The 22,416-nt window shown below is 38.5% G+C and overlaps 2 protein-coding genes across 4 annotated transcripts in view; one reads left to right on the forward strand and one right to left on the reverse strand.

Moving 5' to 3' along the window:
* The window catches only part of Usp12-46 (Ubiquitin-specific protease 12/46), a 79,189-nt gene extending 69,330 nt beyond the window's left edge, over window positions 1–9,859 (forward strand). For all 3 annotated transcript variants that reach the window (XM_067112166.1, XM_067112165.1, XM_067112167.1), the window contains exons 6-9: window positions 5,920–6,075; window positions 6,730–6,867; window positions 7,825–7,968; window positions 9,399–9,859. In XM_067112166.1, coding sequence (XP_066968267.1) covers window positions 5,920–6,075; window positions 6,730–6,867; window positions 7,825–7,968; window positions 9,399–9,506 — 546 coding nt within the window. In that variant the 3' untranslated portion in view covers window positions 9,507–9,859. The remainder of the gene's footprint in view (window positions 1–5,919; window positions 6,076–6,729; window positions 6,868–7,824; window positions 7,969–9,398) is intronic.
* An 11,187-nt stretch (window positions 9,860–21,046) lies between these two features.
* Spase22-23 (Signal peptidase complex subunit Spase22-23) overlaps window positions 21,047–22,416 on the reverse strand; it is a 51,736-nt gene continuing 50,366 nt past the window's right edge. The window contains exon 4 of the mRNA XM_067112169.1: window positions 21,047–21,868. Coding sequence (XP_066968270.1) covers window positions 21,736–21,868 — 133 coding nt within the window. The 3' untranslated portion in view covers window positions 21,047–21,735. The remainder of the gene's footprint in view (window positions 21,869–22,416) is intronic.

Below are 22,416 nucleotides of genomic sequence, written 5' to 3' on the forward strand. Positions count from 1 at the left end.
AGAAGATTACTACTGTATAGATGTTGATCTTTCTATCTTTGTTATGTAGTAGCATAGATTCCCAGGAGGTCTTAAGATGACACAATTGATTTCTCTTTCTTCATTAGCACCAAAGAAATAACTTTACAATAGGAGTACAAGGTGAAATGTTATAAAATTTTAGGGTGAGTCCAAGTGAGCCTGTCTTCTTTATCAACCCACAATAGGTGAGGCTTGCAACCTCACGCCTTCTTCTTTGTGCCTTAGCTGCTCCTTCTCTGCTCTGCTCTCTGCTGCTTCTCTGCTCTACTATTTTTTCTGTTCTCTTCTATTCTGCTTTCCCTCTTCAGAACTGGACTTGATAAGGATTTTGGAAGTTTTTGTCCCGCCCCTCTGTAGGCAGAATCTTGGTTTTGGTCTGGCCCCGTAGATGTTTAATTGGTTAGGCTAATCTAAAGACAGCCCATTTTGGGTGGATTTCTGGAAAAGGCACCGCCTTCAAAAGGAGGTGTTTTGACGTCACCGGAACTTATAACTTCCGGTGGCTATTTATCCCACTAAGGCCACCATGCATTTTTGTTACGAATCCTTCGTGATTACGAACTCGATTAAGAGCAATCATAATGGCTTCGTAACCATGACACGATCATAACACGCATCCGTGTTTTACTTTTCTAATCATGACGTGGTTTTGCTCTTCTAGCTAGTTTACAAACCTCCCTGTTTCTAAGTCCTGGCCTTGTGGTGACGGCATAACCAAAACACAGAGATGTTTTGAAATTCTCTCTCTCTCTCTCTCTCTCTCTCTCTCTCTCTCTCTCTCTCTCTCTCTCTCTCTCTCTCTCTCTCTCTCTCTCTCATTATTTCTAAATCTCTCTCTCCCTTCTTCTCTAGCTATCAATGTCTAACAATGGAAGGTTTCTCTCTTATCCTTCCATTACACTACCAACAAGACTGTAATGAAGGTTGTTGTGGTAAGATGGGATATTGCTTGTTACCTGGATTTCAGACCCCTTTTGTTTGTGTGTGTCTTAATTTGCTATTCTTTTTTTTAGATGTCAGTAGAAATATAAATGCTGAATTATGCTTGTGTATTATTTAGAATGGATCTTACCTACTGGTAAAGTTAGATTATATCTTTGCGCCATTAGGGGGGATCGGCATTCAAAGTAAAACAAAATAATGCTTGGCTAACCCGCTAGGACTGTCTCTGTAATCACCTGTTTCCCACCGGGTGGCGTTGAAATTTTTATGTTCTTGTCAGAATTCTTCATGCCTTGCCCTTGTGCAGATGGTGTGAATCGGCGTTAGTAATAATTTTTACTGTTTCTGGCTGATTTTCTCTTGTACGGTATGTGCGTGCATTCTGTTTTGTGTCATCTGCAGTAACCAGAATGTTTCTGTTGTGCATGATGACCACATGTGTGTAAGCCTAGCTGTTGAGGCTTGAGTGTGGTTTTCTTCTTTCATGAAGAAAATCAGGAGTGATCTGATGAGAGGATGAATAGATTATGTAGTCAGTTCGTTAGGCCAGGCCATAAGCCTACTTAATCTTTCCCTTTATCTTCTGGTGCTGCTTCTCCTCCTCCATTGCCTGGTAGCCTAGCCTAGGTTAATCCTCTCTCATTCCTTCTGCTCCGCCCTCTTTTGCTCCTAATGTGGCTCAGGAGAAAAATAAGTAATTGAGAAATATTCTTTTGGTTAGAACTGTATATATTAGGGTGAAGATTGCATCCCCCCCCTCCCATAGTGATCAACCTTTTTCAGTTTCCCCTGCAAGAGAGAAGGTGTTTCAGGGCCTTGACATGTGTCTGTAGCCTGCCCTCTTGACTGCCCTAGGTCGATTGGTCTTCTCTGCAGACAGGGAACCATGGCGTGTCTCATGACCAGGGTCTGTGCCCTTTGCCACCTCTCTCAATTGTCTACCAGTTTGAATTCAACGCGTTCCCTGAAGGATTTACTTGGTAGTTAGCACTCGTGTTTACTGGCTCACATATCATCCGTTTTGGAGAGAGTGATAGTGCTGTATGTGAACTGGTAGAATTATCTAGGGATTATGGACATATTACCTTTACTTCAGTAGTTTCTGAGCCATGAGTCAATTCTTCTAATGTTATCATTTATTCACCCTGTATCATCACCTGAGTCAGATGTTAAGGCCCCCCACCCCCCAACCCTTACTCAGCTCCCACTATCACCTCTTATTCATCACATTGTGACAATTGTTCCTATTTTTAATAGCGGCTCTTCTTCTTCCGCCTCTTACTTTTCTAGTAAGCTAGCCTGGTGATAGAGTGAGATCTTGCTTCTCGACCCCCGTAGGAGTTAGTGCTGTCATTGCACATGGTGCACTTTAGGCAATACTTAACCCTTACTGGACGGACATGATCATATGAGGAACTAAACTGGTTTTGAACGAAAGCCGGGCTAACTCATATGAGTATATTAATATTTCGTGCCATACGGTTTGGTTGAATTTAACAGAAAAAATGTTTGTGTCACTTCAGTGGCCATAAATGACATATATTTGCCATTTATTTCCATCTCAGTTCTTCCCTTAGATTTTAGAGGTTTCAATCCTGCTGTGTTGAATCGCTGCTTTTTAAGCGGTGCATAGTTCGTGTTGTTCTGCTTTCATCCCCATTTGCCGAAGATGAATCCAATGACTGGCGCTCTTTTGCATACTTCTACTTTGTCTCCTGTAAAAACGAGTAAGAAGTCGATTTTGGTAAGGCATGTTATCAGGAAAAGTATTGCCTTTGGGATAATGGATGAACAATCGAAAGAGAAAGCTAGGAAACTGTTTAGTTTTAAATACCTCTGCACCTAACACAAACAGTGTACTGTTCTTGTAACTGAATTAATAGAGTGAGCTCTAAGGAACCAACCAACCTAGGTGATGTGCTGGAATATTGCTGGCTTAATCTAAATCAACAACCAAGGCGACCTCGGAAGTGTATCCCTTAAAGCTGGTTCTCGGAATGCTGCTGTATCTATTTCCAGTTTTTGAAGCTGCTTGAAGCTGTGTTTGGAATTGGACATGGTATCAGTTTTTCACCTTCCTCTGTTCAACATTCAAGTTTCAAGTCCTTGTATTAAGGAAGTGTAGACTTCTTTAATTGGTAAGGCACTTATATGTATGTACGTACATAGGTACATATAAGTGATGATGATGATGATAATATTTGCATAAATATTAGTCCTGAAACAGCAGCATTTCTTGTGGCATCAGAGCTTTAACCTCTCCTTGATAGACCTATTTCCAAGGCTAATGGGAGGAATGTCTTATTCTTTTTACAACTGAGATGTAAATTACTGGAAACAGTTGTGTACTTATCTTGTAAAGGAGTCATGATCAACCATTAATAGCAATTTTTGACAGCGTCCCATCATTGTCTCTTTAACCCCTAAATGTTTAAGGCCACTGCTAAGATGTCTCAAATCAGGAGAATAGAAAATTCTTAGCACTATCTTTGAAGTCTTTCCTCTAGGGTCTTGCTCCTACAACCTACTGTGCATGAAAATTCCATGTAGGATTTCTCAAACCACTCTTGAGTTCTGCTTCAATAAGTGATCTGGCTCACATTCTTTAAAAAAAAATCCCTATGTAACCATAACTGTTTTGAACTCCCAGTTCAAGTAGGCTATGTGGATCTTCAGAAGGCCATGTACAGTTTCTGAAGTGTTTGGCAAAGTTTCAAGAAGAACCTTTGATAGTGAAGGATACTTGGTACCTTTTGTTTTATATTCACCCCTATCAACTTCCTGATATCCTCTCCTCACTGTCTTCGCACAGGGAAGTTCTGAGTTGGGAAGGGTAGATTGAACAGTTGTCATGCAATGAGGCTATCAAGCCATTTTTATTCTAGTCACCAAGGTTTTACCATAACTTTTTCTCATTCCCAAGACTGCCCAAAATGCTTCCCGTTCATGCTAGGATCTTCAGACATGCCTTTCTTCAAGAAGGGTCAAATCTAGACATCTATGCTTTTCCTCTGTTTGCTGTTTTGAGGAAATACTCAGCAAGTTGCGAGCTTTGCAAAACACAAGGATGATTTTGATAGCTTGTTGGTAGCCCTAAAAGGAATGGTTTCCCACGCTTCCTTTCCTGACGGTAGATGTTCCTCATCCTCTGCTCAGTTAAGATCTTTCAGACAGTTATTTGAGAAGATTCCATCAAACCCCCACTTACTTCATCTGACTGCATGGAGATTGTCAGTTGTCTGTTACGAGCTAAGGGCGTTTCACGAGTGGCCAAGGAAGCAATCCTTAAGTCAAGAAGGCCCTCCACTGTTAGACTGCATTAATAACAGTGGTTAGTTTATTGATCTTGGTGCTTGTCCAGAGGGATATCCAGCACCTTGTTCCACTATAGGTATCCTGATTAAGTTCTGCTAGTATCTTAGGTATGCAAAGGTGTTTTCTATCACAGCAGTCAAAAGATGCCACTTTACATCGTGTTCAGTTCTGCATCATGCTGACTGGAATATTGTGTTGGGAATTCAAATCTTCTTATCATGGTTTACAATGAAATTTGGCCGTAGCCCTAAGTTTTTAACGCACCTCAGTTTGAGCCTTTTGTTAAGGAATCACTTAAGAACTTTGAAGGCACCTTTTCTTTTAGCTCTTGCGGTGGCAAAGTGTATTAGTGAGCTTCAAGCCCTTTCTTGTATGTGAACTTTGCTTTAGTGGCAACCTCTCTCTTTTCTTTCATTGCTTAGATAAAAGATGTAGAAGTGAAAGCCCTTACTAGATTTGTGATAATGCGTAGTTTAACTGCTTTGGTAGGCAATGAAGAAGTGATGGTGTTATGTCCAGATAGAATTCAGCCTTTAAGAGGCGGAGTCAAGAATTTATACTGTGGTGTTAGGAGGCTATACAGTCTTATGTCCAAGAATGCTTAAGTCTATTTACACAGGGCTGATTCCTGAGCTTTTACCATTTTTTAAAATAAGCCTCATGGCTTCCGTACTGTAAGCAAGTCTTTTATTTCCTTTAAAACTTTTCACTAGAGAAGGTTGTCAGTGCAGCTCATTATTTTTAGTATGAGATGTGTAAAGCCCTTAGTCCTACCGTTGTGGCAGGAATAATTTCTCCTGAACCGAATATGATAGTAACCTTGCTTTCCATCTTATTGTTAGTTATTAGGAAATCCCGCTGTTGAATTTTGGGAGCATGAAGGTACATATGTATAGGGGCACACCTTCATTTCATATTTGAAGGTGGTAGTTGTCTTTAGTTTTGGACTGTCGGGTATGGGCTTTCAACTCAGGCACAGGAGTCACTACAATAGCTCTCTATGAGATAGAGTCCTTTTCCTTGTATAAGGATCCTCTGACAAGTCTCGCTACGAGGGCCTTACGACCTGTTGTGGTGCTAATGTCTGGCGACAGTACTTACCAGTATGGATCACACAACAGGCAGAAATGTTGAGAAGCTTTTTCCCCTCATTAAAAAGCTTTTAGTTCACTTGGCTGAACATTGTTTCTCTGGCTGCACTAACCCACCATCCTTATTCAATGTGGTGTTCAGCTAACTTTAACAGTAAATAAGATTCATTCCAAATAATGAAAATTTTTGTGGTAGAATCAATTATTTGGACACTTACCTACTGTTAAAGTGGAAACCCACCCAGCCTCCCCACATCTTAGTGGGTGGTCATGAAGAATTCTGACAAGAATGCAAACATTCCAACGCCACCTGGTGGGAAACAGGTGATTACAGTGACAGTCCTAATGGTTTACACGAGCATTATTTTGTTTTATTATTCTGAATGCCAAGTCCTTACATTCTCTGATTTGGATTCATTTTTTGTGTACCCTGGCAGCAGTCGTATACAGCTGTAATCGACACTTATGAAGCCAGTGCTTTTATTTCTCAGTTGAAACTGTTTATTGAAGTGTGTTGTAAAAACTAGAAATTTAATTCCAATTTTTTCAGGTAAGAAGCACAGATGAAGTTTTGAATAATCTGTCCGTTGAAGTTCATCAAAACACAAGTATTACACATTGTTTAAGATGTTTCTTTTCCACCGAAACAATAAGTGCCGAAAACAAAGTCCAGTGTGAGAACTGTTGTTCCCTCCAAGAACATCAGGTATGTAAACAGTTTTTTTTAATTAATTAATGTTTATTTCCCATGACTGCATTTAGTTTGAACTTGTTAATAAATGTTTACATTTGTGTAACTTGGCAATTTTGACAAATTGATTTAACAGAATTACATGACATTTCTACCTTTCCATTTGTATCTGTAGGTAAATCATGTAATAGGCAAGTATGCTATTGCCTTGTCATTTTCTAATAAATTAGATTGTGTAACATTGTAATCTTACATTAGCTACAGTGTAAATTTTTCACACCCAGCCTTTCAACTACAGTGTTAATTTCTCACAGCCAGCCTTGCTGTGTTAGTCCAACAAATTTTCACAGATCATTTCATTGCTTTTCTTTTACATGTTGTGTACAGCAGGAATACCGTATTATTTTATGCCTTGTTTTGTGTCATTAAATAGCAACCATTGTAAAGCCACAGCTGTTTTGTAGAAAAGTTATAGATTGTTTTATCAGTGAACTAAAGCTTTGTCTTGAATTTTCATGAATATATTTTCCTTAAAGAAACATAGAGGATTTTCATGATTTTTAAATTGAAAGAATGTAAAGAGAAACGTTGAAAATATAAAAGTGTGATATTGTATTAAGATGAAATTCAGACTAGCACTGTACTTAGATTATACGATTGATCTTTCAGAAACGCACAAGAGTAAAGAAGTTGCCAACCATCCTTGTATTACATCTGAAAAGGTTCCAGTTTTTAGGGCAGTACAACCGCACACTCAAACTCTCACACAGAGTTGTATTTCCTCTTGAGCTACGTCTTTTTGATACTGTAAGTATTGTATTTCATTCATGTAAATTTTTAAAGATCTAAAATTAACTGTAACCATGTTTAAGAAATATTTTGTAGGGTAGCAAACTAAACCTTATCAAAAATTAATTATCTGAAGCATAATGTTACTCTATTTGCCAGCACATTAGATTAAACAAGGATATTTTGAAGAAAAAACATTGTATGTTGGTAGTAAGTAAGTTGGTAGTAAGAAAAAAAGTTTATCCTCATTTCACATGTTCTTTGGCATTGGCTATGACATCTAGCTTGAATTCAGTGTTGTAGCAATGCCTTTGTTCCTTCTATGCTATGGGTTGACACACTGAGGAACTCCATGGTAAAAATGCCCAGGGAATAAATCTACAACTATTTTATGCTTTTATTAACACTATTATATTCCATTCATTTATGTAAATTTTAATTTTCTATTATTGCACCATTCCTTTTATGCAATATACTATTGATCAATGTTATTACTGTACTATAGTACAATAATTTTTATTTTTACATCTCTCTCTACCTCATTATAAATATGACATCTGCTCCAAAAGTATAGGCTATTTAGTTTTGGGTTTCTCTTATGGTGTTTATTGTATTATGTTGTTTACTTTGTGTATGTATGTACTGAACTAACTTTTTTCTTATGAATTTATAAATGAAAGTAAAAATGGTATAGTTTTGTTACTATTAAGTTGTATTTTCAGTTTTTGTTTACTCCTCATTTTGTCTAATCAATAAAGCATGTTAAAGCCATATTAAATGCAGAGTTGAGTTTATGATAATTTTCTTGGGTAAAAACTGCCTTATATGCTGGAAAATACAGCAAATAGTAAAGTATGGTACTATCATTCTGGGATCATTCCATTTTGTATCTGTTTAAATTCTCATGTGTGTATTAAATACAAAATAAGCATGTTAGTGATCATTCTGTACGTAATGTTGGTTGCTTGTTTTCAGAGTTCAGATGCTGTGAATCCTGATCGTTTGTATGATTTGGCTGCTGTAGTAGTACATTGTGGGACTGGTATTAACAGAGGGCACTACATAGCAATAGTTAAATCTCATAGATTTTGGCTGTTGTTTGATGATGATGCAGTAGACGTAAGTATTTAATATAAAAACCTTCATTGTTATTCCAATATAGTATAGCCCTATTCTCCCTTTGCAGACAGGTTTAGGTTTTAGTTTTAAATTTGTGTTTGTTTTTGTCATTTTCATGAAGAAAAAAAAAATTGGCAAGCGAAAGTATGTATGGTCCGTTTTATGTGGTATTTTTATATTTTTATTTTGGAGTTCTCACTTCTTTAAACACTACTTGAACCAACAGTTAAAACATAATATGGTCATTGAAACATGGTAGAAAAATTAATTATATGGGTAATTATGTATTAAATACATAATTAATTGGTCATTGAAATGTTTACTTTCCATGACCAGTACCTTGAGATCATGAAGAGCAAGAAAAAAGTAGGTATGGAAAATGCATGGGGAAAAATATGAAGCACGGTGAGAAAATAGTGGGTCATTTTATCTGATTTTGTAGGACTATAGACATTCTAACCTTCCCATTAAGGTGGTGCTTTGGTGCGGGATAAATATTGTACACAGTATTAATATATATAGTTGCCAGTGAGATATATCTAAACATTTTAAACTGCTGCTACATAGGTTTCAGACAGTATAGAGAATATATTATAGCAATTTATACAAAGCATTAAATGATTACTCAACCAATGAGCAATTTGGTATGTATTAATCTTATTCTGCAGTCGTCCTAATTTGGAGATACTGTAGACCATAACTATTCATTATCCTTTATTTCTGTATTGATTAAATTTTTTTATTTATTGCTGGATTCATCACTGCACTTCTTACCATTTATTAATTTTGATGGAATTTAGAAATGTCTTGTGCAAATGATTTTAACATAGTTACTTCCGGTCTCTCAAGTGAACATGAGTTTGTCATAACAGATGAAGGTTGATTGCTTTACTGTATTTGCATTTTCATTCACTCTTAAGTATCCATTCATATTTTGAAGCTGATGTAGATATCAAACCTTGCTATTTCCTTGCACAGATAAGATTTGAAGGTACAAAGAAAACCCAGATAAAGATGCCAGAACTAAATCTGTTGTGACGATAAAAATTTTTTTTTATCATAATTTGATTTGCCCACACCACTCATTGAATGAATGTGTTATATGCTAACTGAATTTTATAAGTAAAACACAATGCTGTACATTATATTATTTATTCAGAATTATTGAAAGATATGTGAATCTTGATCATCATTACAGGCTGCTTGTATGAGCAAATAATTTTAGAACTTCAAAATTTGTTTATTTTAGCTGTTATTTGCCAGTTTCTTCTAGATTGATCTGAAATCATGCTCATATAACAACACTTTAATAAATTATTAAAGTTTATACAATTTCAAGGCAGGTAAATTAAAATAAATTATGGTTTACTAGTGGCCAGTTCTTCATAAATAACATTGCTTCTAAAGTTGTATTTTTTCATTTATTTCAGAAAATTGATGCATCTCTTATGGAAGAATTTTATGGTTTAACCTCAGAGATTCAGAAATCTTCTGAAACAGGGTACATCCTGTTTTACCAGGCCCGTGATCCCACGTAACGAGTGAAGTAACTTAAAGAGCGTATCCGTCTCCCCATTTTCCCGGTTCCAGTGGATAAGGCTGACACAGTTTTGTCAACCATGCCAATTGCAGACTGAATTAAGTAGAGAGAGGCTCCTCTAATCTGTTAAACAAGGATTCAGTCTAGTTGTGTATTTAATGTATTTATAGAGTTGAGTTTTATTATAGATTAAATGCACGAAATGTATATTTGTATCAGATTTGAATAGTCATAACAAATGTTATTGTACTGTAATATTGAGAAGGCAACATGTAAATAAGAGTTTATAAAAAGATTCTTTAAATTATTATACAGGCTGGGAAGTTAAATTATAATCTGGCCATCCTTTAATAATGTTTATTTTACCTGAAATTTGAATTAGGAGAATTTTCTGGACATTTTTTTCATTCTTCTGTACATCTAGACCTACTCATGACATTGATCATAAACTGCCATGACTCTCCAGGGTTGAGAAGTATTACAGTACCATGTGAGAAATACAAGAAGAGGAAGACTTCTGTTGGGACAACTTTCCTAATGCAGATCCTATTAATACACTACCATGAGAGAAATACAAGAAGAGGAAGTCCTCTATTGGGACAACTTTCCTGATGCAGATCCTAAAGGGAAAAGCAATCATCCTGTTTGTTAGTAGGGTCTGGGTCCAACAACAAGCCAGAATAATAATAGGCTGCTGTTTAAACTGGCCTGTTTCTGTTGTCTCTTCAAAACAGCATTACTAGATTCTCTGGAGAACAATGCTGTTGGCCCTTAAAGGCTACTTGATCTTGGGCACTACAGCACCAGCTACACTGGTTAAGGCAGTGTGACATCCCAGTTGGTCTGAAAAGGGTATTGGTACACAGAGCACCTTACCAAGCCTGGAAAGGATTGTTGCCATGTTCACAAGTGGAAGGGAGATATTGTGAGAATCTGAACTTTAGAAATATCACAGATTTGCACTGTGTACAAACCAAGCTTTTTATGTAGAAATATTTCTACATAAAGTAGTTAAATTGTAGTAGGTGGTTGAGTGAGAGGGAAACCCCACTCTTGTGATGTCACCAAGTTCTTCCTTCAGCATCAGAGATTTTGCAGGGAGTTTGGGGTGGGATTATGGTGAAAGGCTCTGGTTTGTCTATTCCTAGTAAAAATAAAAAATTTTAAAAACAGATTTATTCCTACAGGAATACAAACCATGGGTCTCTAGTTAAACAGCTCTCTCCTTAGAAGGCAGGTTCTCTCTTAATTGACTGGCAGGTTGATTTCCCACTTGGAAATGTCCTGTTCTCAGTCACTTAGTGATCAGGGGAAGCAGTGACTTCTGCAATCTCTATTCAAGTCTGGCATGGGGATGCCAAAGTAATGAGAGCCCCAAGCCTGAGTGAGGAGTGAGAAGTGTTTTGAATCTCACTCTTCAAGAAAAATCTCACAGAATCAAGTGTAACCCCTGGGAAGGGGGAACAAGGTGGGAGGTAGCTAAACCTGGCCAATAATTAAGTTCAGATTATAGATCTACCAGGCCCCTTTTAAAATGGAAAATTGAGAGAGTTGCATCTTAAAAAGTTGAAGCTCCAAGACCAACTGCTCATTTGTGTACCCGTTCCAGCATATGCTCAGTGCTCGGCTGCTGTCTTACAGAGGGAGGGAAGAAAGAAGATAGGAGCCAGTCACTCTACCATTCAACTTAAGCCTTATGCCCTTTCACTCTACTATTCAACTTTAGCCTTATGCCCTTTAAGTACCTTAGGCAAGATGCTTTCTAAGAGGAGCTTGGGTGATGACACAACATGTTAAACAGCCACCACAGGTTCCAAGGTGTCCAGGCAATTGTAGGTGGTGTACCTTAGGTAGAGTGATGTAAAGGTGGTCTGACATCCCCCAGACACCTTCTCCCTTTACCTGTGCTGCCGAAAAGTTGCTCTGAAATACAGTGGACAGTCTCACACTCCTGACTTCCTTTATTCTTGCTTGAAATGTATAAAAGTCCCTTCGCTGGATGAGTCGTAAGCTTATCTGATTATAGCACTTAAGCCAGACAGAGTGGGTATTAATACTGAACATCTCCTTGTGTTTGTTGGTACTAACAGAGGTGCTGGCACTCTGGCTTAAGAGGTTGGGTTCTTATTAACCCCTTGCGTCCGGTATGATCGTGTAAGGCACAACAATAGCTCTCGAAGTTCAATCCACCACGCCTTGGGTGAGAATATTTTTTGTGCCATGCAGTTTGAACAAATTTTTAGGGAAAAATGTTCAAATTACTTGAAAGGGCCATAAATGACTTATGGCAACTCTTAAGGAAACACTAGCACCTCAGTACAGGATAGAGGGAGACTTGAGATTTCCTGAGGGAATACATATCCCCACCCCAGGACATCTTGTAATGTATATCTTTGTTCATACACATACCCAGGGATTGCTGTAGGTTTTCTTATCTTTTACAATAGTATGTCTGCTATAATTGTAATTTTGCAAACTAAAGTTCAAAGAAATATTAGAAAAAACATGTATAACTCACTAAAAGGCTTCATCTCTCACCTCAGTACATCTTGCAAATATTTTACCGTAAATATACTTGGAAATTGTTTCTGATTTTGGTTATGTTATGATGATATGTGGGCTTAATTGTAATTTTACAAAAAATGTAAAAAATAATTAAAAATAACACATATAAGTTGATAAAACTAGCATATTTTTATGAGTCTTGGAAAAGAGGCCCTGCACAGGGCTGGAAATAATTACTTTCAACTTCCCATGGAAGGTAGAGAAGTTGTTTTTTTTTTTATACTAAGTGCATTTGCGTACCTTCCTCTTTCCATTGATATATTTTTTTTTAAATTGGCCAACCTTAGTTTGCCTGGTCTGCAGTATGTTCTTAATATATATTTTAGCCTGACCAGTAAGGGTTAGGTATAGTAATACCTTGCGGGTTGCACCCAACTCGAAAGCATTTGTCTAGATCACCACCACAAAAGTCCTAAGAGGGAACCAAGAAACCTCTGTGTTTCTTATCAGGGATGGATGGGTTCTGGCTTTTTGCTGCAGACACAGGAATGCACAAGGACAAGGAGTCCTACCTCTCTGACTGCCAGAGAAGAGGCCATGCAACTTGTCAGTATGCTTTGCCAAGGCTAAGGCTAGCTGGAAGACAATTGTGAGTGTGAGATCTCAGTCTGAGGCCTCCTTCAAGGGCTCATACAGCACCTAAATTAGAATGCAGAGGAAAAGTTAAGTATACCTTAGTTTAACCAGACCACTGAGCTGATTAACAGCTCTCCTAGGGCTGGCCCGAAGGATTAGATTTATTTTACGTGGCTAAGAACCAATTGATTACCTAGCAACAGGACCTACAGCTTATTGTGGAATCTGAACCACATTATAAAAGAAATGAATTTCTATCACCAGAAATAAATTCCTCTAATTCTTCATTGGCCGGTCAGAGAATCGAACGTGGGACCAGCAGAATGCTAGCTGAGAACGATACCCACCCGTCCAATGAGGACCTAGAATGCAGAGGAAAAATGGTCATGTTCCACCCCAGAGACTAGAGCTCCCTAAGAGGACAAGACTGCTTAAAGCTCTTCATGAGCAAGGATAACTCCACTGCAACATTAAGATTTTTGTTCTTACTGCAGACCTGGCCTAAGGCAGAGTGACAGCTTTTCACCACAGATACTGAGAGGAGCTTGTCATGAGAGAGGTAATTAGGTTAGTCCATGATCCAGTGAAGAGAGGCTCCAACTGTAGAAAGAACCCCTCTATAATACTAATCACAAAAGATGGCCTATTATCCCTAACAGACATTATATTTATAGTTCCATGAAATTTATATAGTCTCCAGTGCAACATAATTTGGCACTTTCTTACAGCAATAAATGTTTGGATCAGTAGGACTACACCCAGTCCTCAAAGGCAGTTTTATACAGCCGAGAGACCCTGGAATTACCAAATTTTGCATCGCCCTTAGTAAATCACCAACATTCAGACTGGGGGAAAGGTTACACTTAATTCTTTGGACGAATACACAGGCATAAGAAAAAATGTCAGCTCAGTCTGGTTGAACTACAGTACTTAATAATAAAGAGAGTTGTCAGCTACTCAACATCCCATTATAAAGAAAAAAGCAGTGGACACAGAATATTCAGTCCTCAAAGACAATCTGAAAGAGAATAAAAAAAAGGGTATGAGAGAACTACAATCACAAAAAACATAATAGAAAATATACTAAAAATTTTCTCAACACAAACCTTTGTAAACCTTATCAAACCCGAACTAGAAGCAACACAATTCGCCATGATACTTGGTGCGTCGTGGTCAGCAGCTTTCCACATGAGCCGTCTGTTGCAAGCACATAGCCCAGGGATCTTGCACACTTGCATCAGGAATTCTGGGTGAACCATATACCACCAAAGGGTTGCACAATCACTTGTACAATACACAGATTGATACTATACCCCTTAATGCACAAGAATCTTCTGTCTGCACATGCATAATCTGAGGATCATACATGTGCCAAGTGACTCTGCTATATATACTTTAGCAGAAGTAAGAACAGGAAGAATCTAGGGGGAGTCCTTGCATTTTGGAAGTTGCTGGGAGACAATGGGCAGAAGTAAGAATGGGAAGAATCTGGGAGAGTCCTTGCATTTTGGAAGTTGCTGGGAGACAATAGTTCACGAGCATAATCAAAGAATTCTGTGTCGACCCACTTATGGCAGACGTCAACCTCGGAGGTTATCCTGTACCATTACCAACCGCCTGAGCAAGAAGGTGCTCACTCATGGGCATAGAAAGAGAGAGAGCAGGCAGTCTGGAAGGAAGAAGCCAAAAGGATTTGGTGGTATTAACCCTCTTGCACTTATGGGGGTTCCCTATAGCGCTACCCGGTACGCAACTTATGCTGTGGAGGGAAAAGTGGGACTCGCGCGGAAAAGTTTCTTTGTAAAAATTGATACATCCAAACTATAACTGATATACGCTTCTGGTTTGTTTTATGATGTCGGCAAATGACTGAATTTTTTCCTAAAGCAATCAGATAATTTCTGCAAGGCTTAGAAATAATAAAAAAGACATGAACATAAAATTTTTAAGGAAAATCTTAATTTAAAAAAAAAATCATAAAAAATATAATAATTAGGTTTGGGGAGTTTATTTTATACGTAAATTGTGTGGAAATGTTTGAACTTTCACGTGGAAGCAATCATCTTACTATAAATGTGTTTTTAATTAGCTGTTACTGATTAAAAAATGCTAATTTTTTACAGAGTGCAATTTTCAGATTTTCCAACCTACTTATGTTGATGTTTCGTGTCGTGCCTAAGTAAGGAATAAAGATAGGAAAAAAAATAAAGGTGGCATTAGAAAGCTGAATAAATTTCCTATAAAATGCACAAAAGAAAGATTTATATATTGTTAGAATAAAATTGAGCAATTGTCGTTAGATTACGGACAATCTCTTTTTTTTCTAAGTTGGTTATAAATGATTTGTTTACCCAGACCTCTGAACTCTTTTAGGGTTCTTCTCAGGCTGGGGTTTTTTTAAGAAAATATGCGGCAATGATTATTATATAGAAACGTTGATATTTTCACATTTTGCTGTTCAGCACAATAAAGTACCAAGAATGGCCGTTCAAATGATATATAATACATGCACATTGAAGTTATTTACAGATGCACAAACAGGCACACAAAAAATTATCTATGCACGCATAAATTCTGGCCAAACTACGGCATTCATGTATATATATACGCTGACATTTTTCACAATTACTTGGTAATGAATAATGCTGGAAATAAAAGTGAATACTACGTTTTCTTGTAGGTCCAAGATCTGCCCACGCAATGGCGCAGTCCTTGTGTTCTTTAGATGATTCGCTTTTTTTTGGTGAACTTCCCCCGAAAATAACTTGCGGATGAAGTGAAAATCGCGTCATTGGAGCACTTATGGCATAAAATTTATTGACGTGGTTTCGTGTCATCAGATCACCAGAGGGTTAAAGTTGGAGTAATCACCACTGAAGACACTAGCTAGCTAACGTCTTCAGTCTTCCTCCACAGATTCTGAATCCCTTCACTGCAAAGACGAGCAAGCACACTTCTAGCACCAACGCAGAACACCAATATCTATGCCATTAAAGTGGCCAAACACCTGCTTATGTCTTGCAAGTTATATTGTTAACTTTTTGTTCAGATCCAGTTGAACAAAAACATACACGTATATACCATTAAAAAAAAGATGAAAAGAACTTCAGCTTGATGGCCAGTCAGAGAGCAACAAGATGTCTTGTCTTAAACACAGCTGAAGAAAAGTGCTTGATGATGGCAAGTGGGTGAAGGGTACCCCCAACCTACCCATCATCTAACAGTTAACGACATTGTTATTAAGTTTCAATGACTGATTCCAGTTCATGCTGAAAACTCCTACATACAATTCATGGTTTGTATCTCTGTAAGAAAAGTTCTTAATTTATCAACCTTTCTCGGTTCTCTTCCTGTTACCTAATTTCTGATTCTCTCTTACTGGTGCTGCACAGCATACAGGCGGTCCCCGGTTTACGACGGGGGTTCCGTTCTTGCGCCGCGTCGTAACCCGAAAATCGTTGTAAGCCGGAAAATCGTCGAAAATCGTCAAAAATCATAAGAAAACCTTACTTTTAATGCCCTGGGTGCATTGAAAACGATGTAAACTGCATTATTATTGAGTTTTACATAAAAAAAACCTTCAAATTATGATTATTCTGCCGTTTTGGGGCCATATTTCTTCCGTCGGATCGGCGCATGACGACGCGTCGTAACCCCGAACATGCGTCGTAAGCCGGGAAATAATTTCTGATGAATATATTTGAAAAGAGTCGTAACCTCGGAACGTCGTAAGCCGGAACCGTCGTAAACCGGGGACTGCCTGTAATTGCAAAATAAATACACCAAAACAACTGTTGCCTCATCCCATGGAACACCACATTCAACGTCTGAATTACCCTTACTCCATAGAATATCACTTCAGTGACAAGATCAGAGGTAAGGGTTACAGGGTACCCAGTGCAGCTCAACATGTTTCTGCTCCTTCATACTCTTAAAACAAAACCTAAGCCATGTTTTTCTGGTTTTTCTTTACCAAACATAACCTTTTTTAGGGTTATGCAGGTATTGTACTGTAATTTGGACAAGATAGATCTTAGGGCTATTTTCACATTCATGGGTGTCTCGTACGTACAGTATATATGATGGAAATAACTCTCCATTCATCAGCTCATGTACCCTTGAATTCTCTCCCTCTGTGGATTTCCATTTGATGAATTGTCTTCAAGACTTTCCTTCATTTACTACTTTGCAATTGATAACTTCCTTCTAATGCATTTTTCTGTACAGATACAAATCTACTTGAGTTTAATGCATTCTTCTGTACAGATACAAATCTACTTGACTTCCTCCTCCATCACTCAAATAGGTTCATTTCCTAGTTTACTCTCTTCTTAAGAAATATGACAAATTTTTAATCAATGTGTACTTTTCATAACGAACAAACCTGCGGCCTTAACGTAAGGGGAAAATTCTCTAGTGCCCGCTGGAGTCCGGTAAAAAAAATAATACAAGGATTTTGGTGGCAACAGGACAGCCAATAGGGGTGAAGGAGGCTGGTCTAAAAACGTTATGTCGAGGAAGTGGTGGAGGGAGCAACTTGAAAGACCTACTGGAACGGAGTGAATTGTCCCGTCTGGAGACAAGGGCATTCACTTGATTAAGAATGAAATCAGCATGCTTAGAGCATGGTAACCCCAAAGAAGTCTTTGTCTCTTCATTAGCCCAAGCAGGGCTTCAATAATCAGAAGTGGTTGCCACAGCCTTCTCAGCTAAGTCGTTACACCCACAGATGAGCTCGATGACTTTAGCATATGTTGTCATAAACTCTTATCTGCATCTTCTATTTCCTGGACATGGGAATCACAATCCAGTCTATTGACCAAGTCGGGGGTAGTCAAACGTCATGTTTCACCATTGGAGTGTAGGCTCACTCAGGGCCCAAGACTCTCCTGGGGTCCTGGAGATCTGAAGAACGAGAATAAATCTTGTCTTGATCCTGATTCTGTCCACGAGAACAAGAACGAGAACTATGATAAGAGATGGATGTCATGACTGGTTACATGGCTGTGCAGGGCTGCTGTTACATAAAGAACGGTCATGACCGTGTGATTGAGAGCACGGGTTATGGTCACAGCTGTGTGATTGAGCACACGGATCATGGTCCCTTCTGGGAGAATGTGAGCAAGAATAACAACATGGAGATGCAGGACGAGGGAGGTTACGCAGCAGTGTAGAGCTCTCAACACAGGAAGAAGAGACACGGCCATGTGAATGAGGGCGAGGGCTAGAGATCTACAAGAAGAGCGGTCCTGGTCCCAAGAAAGTTCCTTCACAATCAACTTTTTGATGGGAGCCTTACTGTCCTCCTTACAGACTTGGGGATCACTCATTCCTCGAACAGGACAGGAAGGTGAGGATGAGATTCCAGCAACCTTCTGCGGAGAAGTGCGATCCGTAGATCTGGAATTCTTAGAGGGTTCTTCTCTGGGCGTGTGTACAGTACTGCAACACAGGAGTCAGGAACTGGGCATGGATCGACATCTAATGCAGAAGAGACACAGCCGTGTGCTTTAAAGGCAGCATGACTATGTGCAGAAGCAAGACTTGAAGTAGCTCTAGATGAAGAGGGAATGGGTTCGAAACGTGTTTTGACGAACGAAGATCAGCTGTAAGAGAATTGGAGCAAGAATCTGAAGAGGGTCTGCGAATCTTTTTGTGTGAAGGAGTTACAAAGTCCCTCTTCCTCCAACATCTGACAGGAATGGGCAGGACAAATGATGAAAAAGAAGAGGAAGAAGATGATGAAGATGAAGACAAAGAAGAGGATGGAGATCTATGACGTCTCTTCTTCGATTTCAGTAACTCAGTACGGCCATACTTCAGAAAAACATCTTCAACTCTGTCAAAAATAACCTAAACAAGAGAGTTGAAGGGAGCAGATGTAGTAGGCCCAGGGATGGAAGTCAATGGAAACAACACGGATAGCGACACAGCACTGTGTAAGGTGTGGGGAGAGCCGTTGACAGGTGAGATGACGTCGTCACGGAAACTGTAGCTCTGGAAACAGCCTTAAGGGGAGCTGTTGTAAGTCGAGATGACGTCACGGAAACTAAAGGTCTGGAAACTGCCATGGCGGACAAAACTGGGACACGAGAAGACATGCAGTGGGATAAAAGGCTGGAAAGGGTTGGTACCCCTGGTAGGCCTAACGGCACCCAACACTCGGAGATCTTCTGCGCATCTACGCCTGAAAAGATTACAAGGAGCTGCCTCCTCCCTCACAATGGAGGAAGCTCCCCCCTCAAAAGAACAGGGGCAGCAACATTGAAAACAAGATCTCCCAAACCCCCTTGAATCTCCTAGAGATGAAGCAATAGAAGAATGAGAGGGAGATAAATCTTCCTGAGAAGCAGCAGCAAGGAGAGAAGATTTTCGCAAAGAAAAGATGGAACAAGAAGGAATTGATATATCTGCCACCACTGGGGTGAAAAACCTTCCCAAGATGGTACCACCGATTTCCTCTTGCATCTCCTCTTCTTACCAAAATTCCTCTATTGCTCAGGAGACCAAATACAACACTCAGGACAGGAATTACTCGTGCTATAATCGTTGGCTCTGTACCTGCTACAAGTGGTATGGGGGTCTGCATTCAAAGAGGCCAAATAACAAGAACAAGGGTTGTTACCTACCCCTGGACACCTCCTCTGGGGCTTGGTTGCTTAGATGATTCAAGGGTTTGCACCAAATCAATCAGAAAAACACAAACAAAAAGAAAAAAACCAGACCAAGGCATAATACAGGCAGGAAGTGCTAAAATAGCTGGCTTCTTGGCTAGAAATGCAGAAATGCACCTTTCTTTGAAGGCGGTTAGAGAGAAACTGGTACACCACTGCGTAGCAGGGGGGTGAATCAGGTTGGGCTGCTCACTCCTCCTAGACCCCTACTGGCTGTCTCCCATTGCCACCAAAATCCTTGTACTGTTTTTTTTTAACTGGGCTCCAGCAGGCACTAGAGAATTTTCCCTTTACAATAAGACTAAAGGTTTGTTCTGTGTATGAACTAAAGTTGATTATTGTTGGCTTGAAAGCCTTTGCAATAAATCACCCTCTTCCCTTCCAAGAACTCTCTTAATCATCTGCGATACTTTCAGGTGACCCTTTAAAACTCTACATACAATTATTCTCATTAATGCTGATGATTATCTGTGCTCCCAAACAATTAACTAATCCCCCTAAATCTTTCGTCACTTCATCTACATTCACAATGTTTAGTCTCTTGAGCTCCTGTTCCACTGGTTAAAAAAAATGTTTTTCTCTTCCTCTGCACAACCTACCTTGGGAGCATATTCACATGAAATATGTTCACCATAACCTCAAGCAGATCCAACTTAATAGTCAACATCCAATTCACTACTCATCCAAATCAGGCTATCCTTATGATAATAACACCACAACACTATTTCTTCCCAGTTCATTAACCTCACTGCAGAACTAGTAGCTTAACAGCTCTCACTTTGATCCTTCTACATCTAGGATCTGGTACATAGGATGTACCAAGCTTCCTCTCCATATGTTACTTAATTCTCTTCCTTTAGTGTAAGTCTCCAGTCAGTGTCCCAACATGAAGCCTCAGCAAGTCAGACCACTCTGATAATGTGCCTTGTTATATGGCACCATTTTGTAGGCAAGGTCTATAGACTTTTTCTTGTCTAAAATATTATCATGACGTACTTCAAAAATTTATACAGTATTAAGTTTTCCAAGGTTAGTCCAATTCTTTTCATAAAATTTCAGTGCACAAAAAGCAAGTACCTAGCATTCTTAAGCGTATGAGGGACCTTGACTCTATATCATTATTAATAGCAGAAACCAGATATTACTACTACATCAGAGCCCTGGCTGCTGATTTGGAAGTATAGCACTATCAGTGTGCTCCATATATCTATTCTGATACAAGGGCTACTGCTTGCACAATGAAAAATTCTTTCTCTCTTGATTAAGGCTGGTATAAATTAGGACACGAACATTATAATGAGATTATGATCAAATCCTAATGTTACCAAAAATATTATCAATTAATTTTCAGGTTGATATCAGGAAGGCAGGAATCTGAAATTAAATAAAAATCACAAATTTTAAATTTACTTAAAAGCCAATATACTTGAAAACAGTATCCTTACTGGTAGGTTTTATAAATACTGAAATGTAGTGCCTGCTACATTACCAAATCATCAGGACTTGCCTTATGTAAGTGCAGATAGCAACTATATTTCTGCAATAATTTAGATATTAAACCTTGTATACAGTGCACTTAATTCTGAAATTTCATTTTAGATATGTGTGTTCAAGTCCTAAACCAATACTACAAATTACATCTTTAACAGAACCTCTAATTCCAATTACAGAGAGTAATGAACAGTCTAGTAATTTATCACACTTAGGATAATGATACACAATAAGAAAAAGTTATTTTCTTCACAGTTCAGGCTAATAAGAAAAGATAAAAAATCTACAATTCGAATGCAAATGCTATTCAAAATTATCATGCATTCTACATCTGTTAAACAGCTTTAAATAAAGAGAGGGATAAATCTACAATCAGAATGCAAATGCAATTGAAAAACATGCATTCTATACTTCCTTTCAAGAAGAGAGAGAAAGACAGACAAAATTTCTTAATGAAAAATTAGACCCTTTTACCTGAACTACCCCAAGAAAACAATTTTGCAGAAACAGTGTTATACTACAACTGAATATGCAAGTTTATCAAGAAATGCTGTAACAGAGACAAAACGTTACACAATAAAACACCTCTTTCTTCATAACAGATTGACTACATACACAAACAAGTATCATTTACAAAAATTCCATCACCAAAATATAATAATACTCCATTTACTATGCTGAAGTTTTCATTAAAGAATGTATTTCATAGGCAATCTTTGTATACGTAAATTCTAACAGAAATATTTGAGACATTACTGCACAGGTAATAAAACAATCCTTATTCCTGAAAACTTCAGCTTAATTAAATAAACAAACTAAAAACTATCATGACTGTTAAAAAAAGGAACATCCTATACACTCAAGATGGAACAGACATTCTTCATTACAGGTATTTTTTTTCACTAGTATGTTTCCATAAGGCTAGTAACTGCGGCCTTGGGTGTAGTCTGAAGGGAATGCTAACTTGTAGGACCCCTGGCCACTCCAGAGAGGAAGCGTTCCAGCAATAGGTATGATGTTCCATGAGAGATACAGGCTCACATTTCGGTGTCCCCTGAGGATTTAACCAAATAAACAAAATTACTACTTAGAAATGCAGACCTATTACTTTAAAAATTCCTTAACACTCTATTAATGCTGCCAGACTGAGTTTTAAATTGCTGACTGAAACCAAATGAAGTTGGTTTGACAATGAACAATCTTATCTCACCTAACAAACGCTCCAATTTCTAGCTTCTATGCCAACAGATGGGAATGGATAACATTTCCTACTAAATAGGCAGTCCCCGGTTTACAGTGGGGGTTCCGTTCCCAGCAGCGCACTGTAACTCGAAAAACACAGTAAACCGGAACATCATAATAATATTACGATAATAAAAGGAATAAATGGAGCTTACAGTGCTGTAAAACCGCTTATGGTGCTGTAAAATCAGGTTAACGGCACCATCAGCCAAGTGCTGTAAAGTACAAAACCAGAAAACTAAGCACCATAAAACCAGGTTATGGTGCCGTAAAACCACTTACGGCGCCTAAAATCAGGTTAACAGTGCCGTGAGTCAAGGGCTATAAAGTCAGAATGCCGTAACCAGGACCGCTGAACCC

Source organism: Macrobrachium rosenbergii, chromosome 12 (genome assembly GCF_040412425.1).
Source record: "Macrobrachium rosenbergii isolate ZJJX-2024 chromosome 12, ASM4041242v1, whole genome shotgun sequence".
NCBI lineage: Eukaryota > Metazoa > Arthropoda > Malacostraca > Decapoda > Palaemonidae > Macrobrachium > Macrobrachium rosenbergii.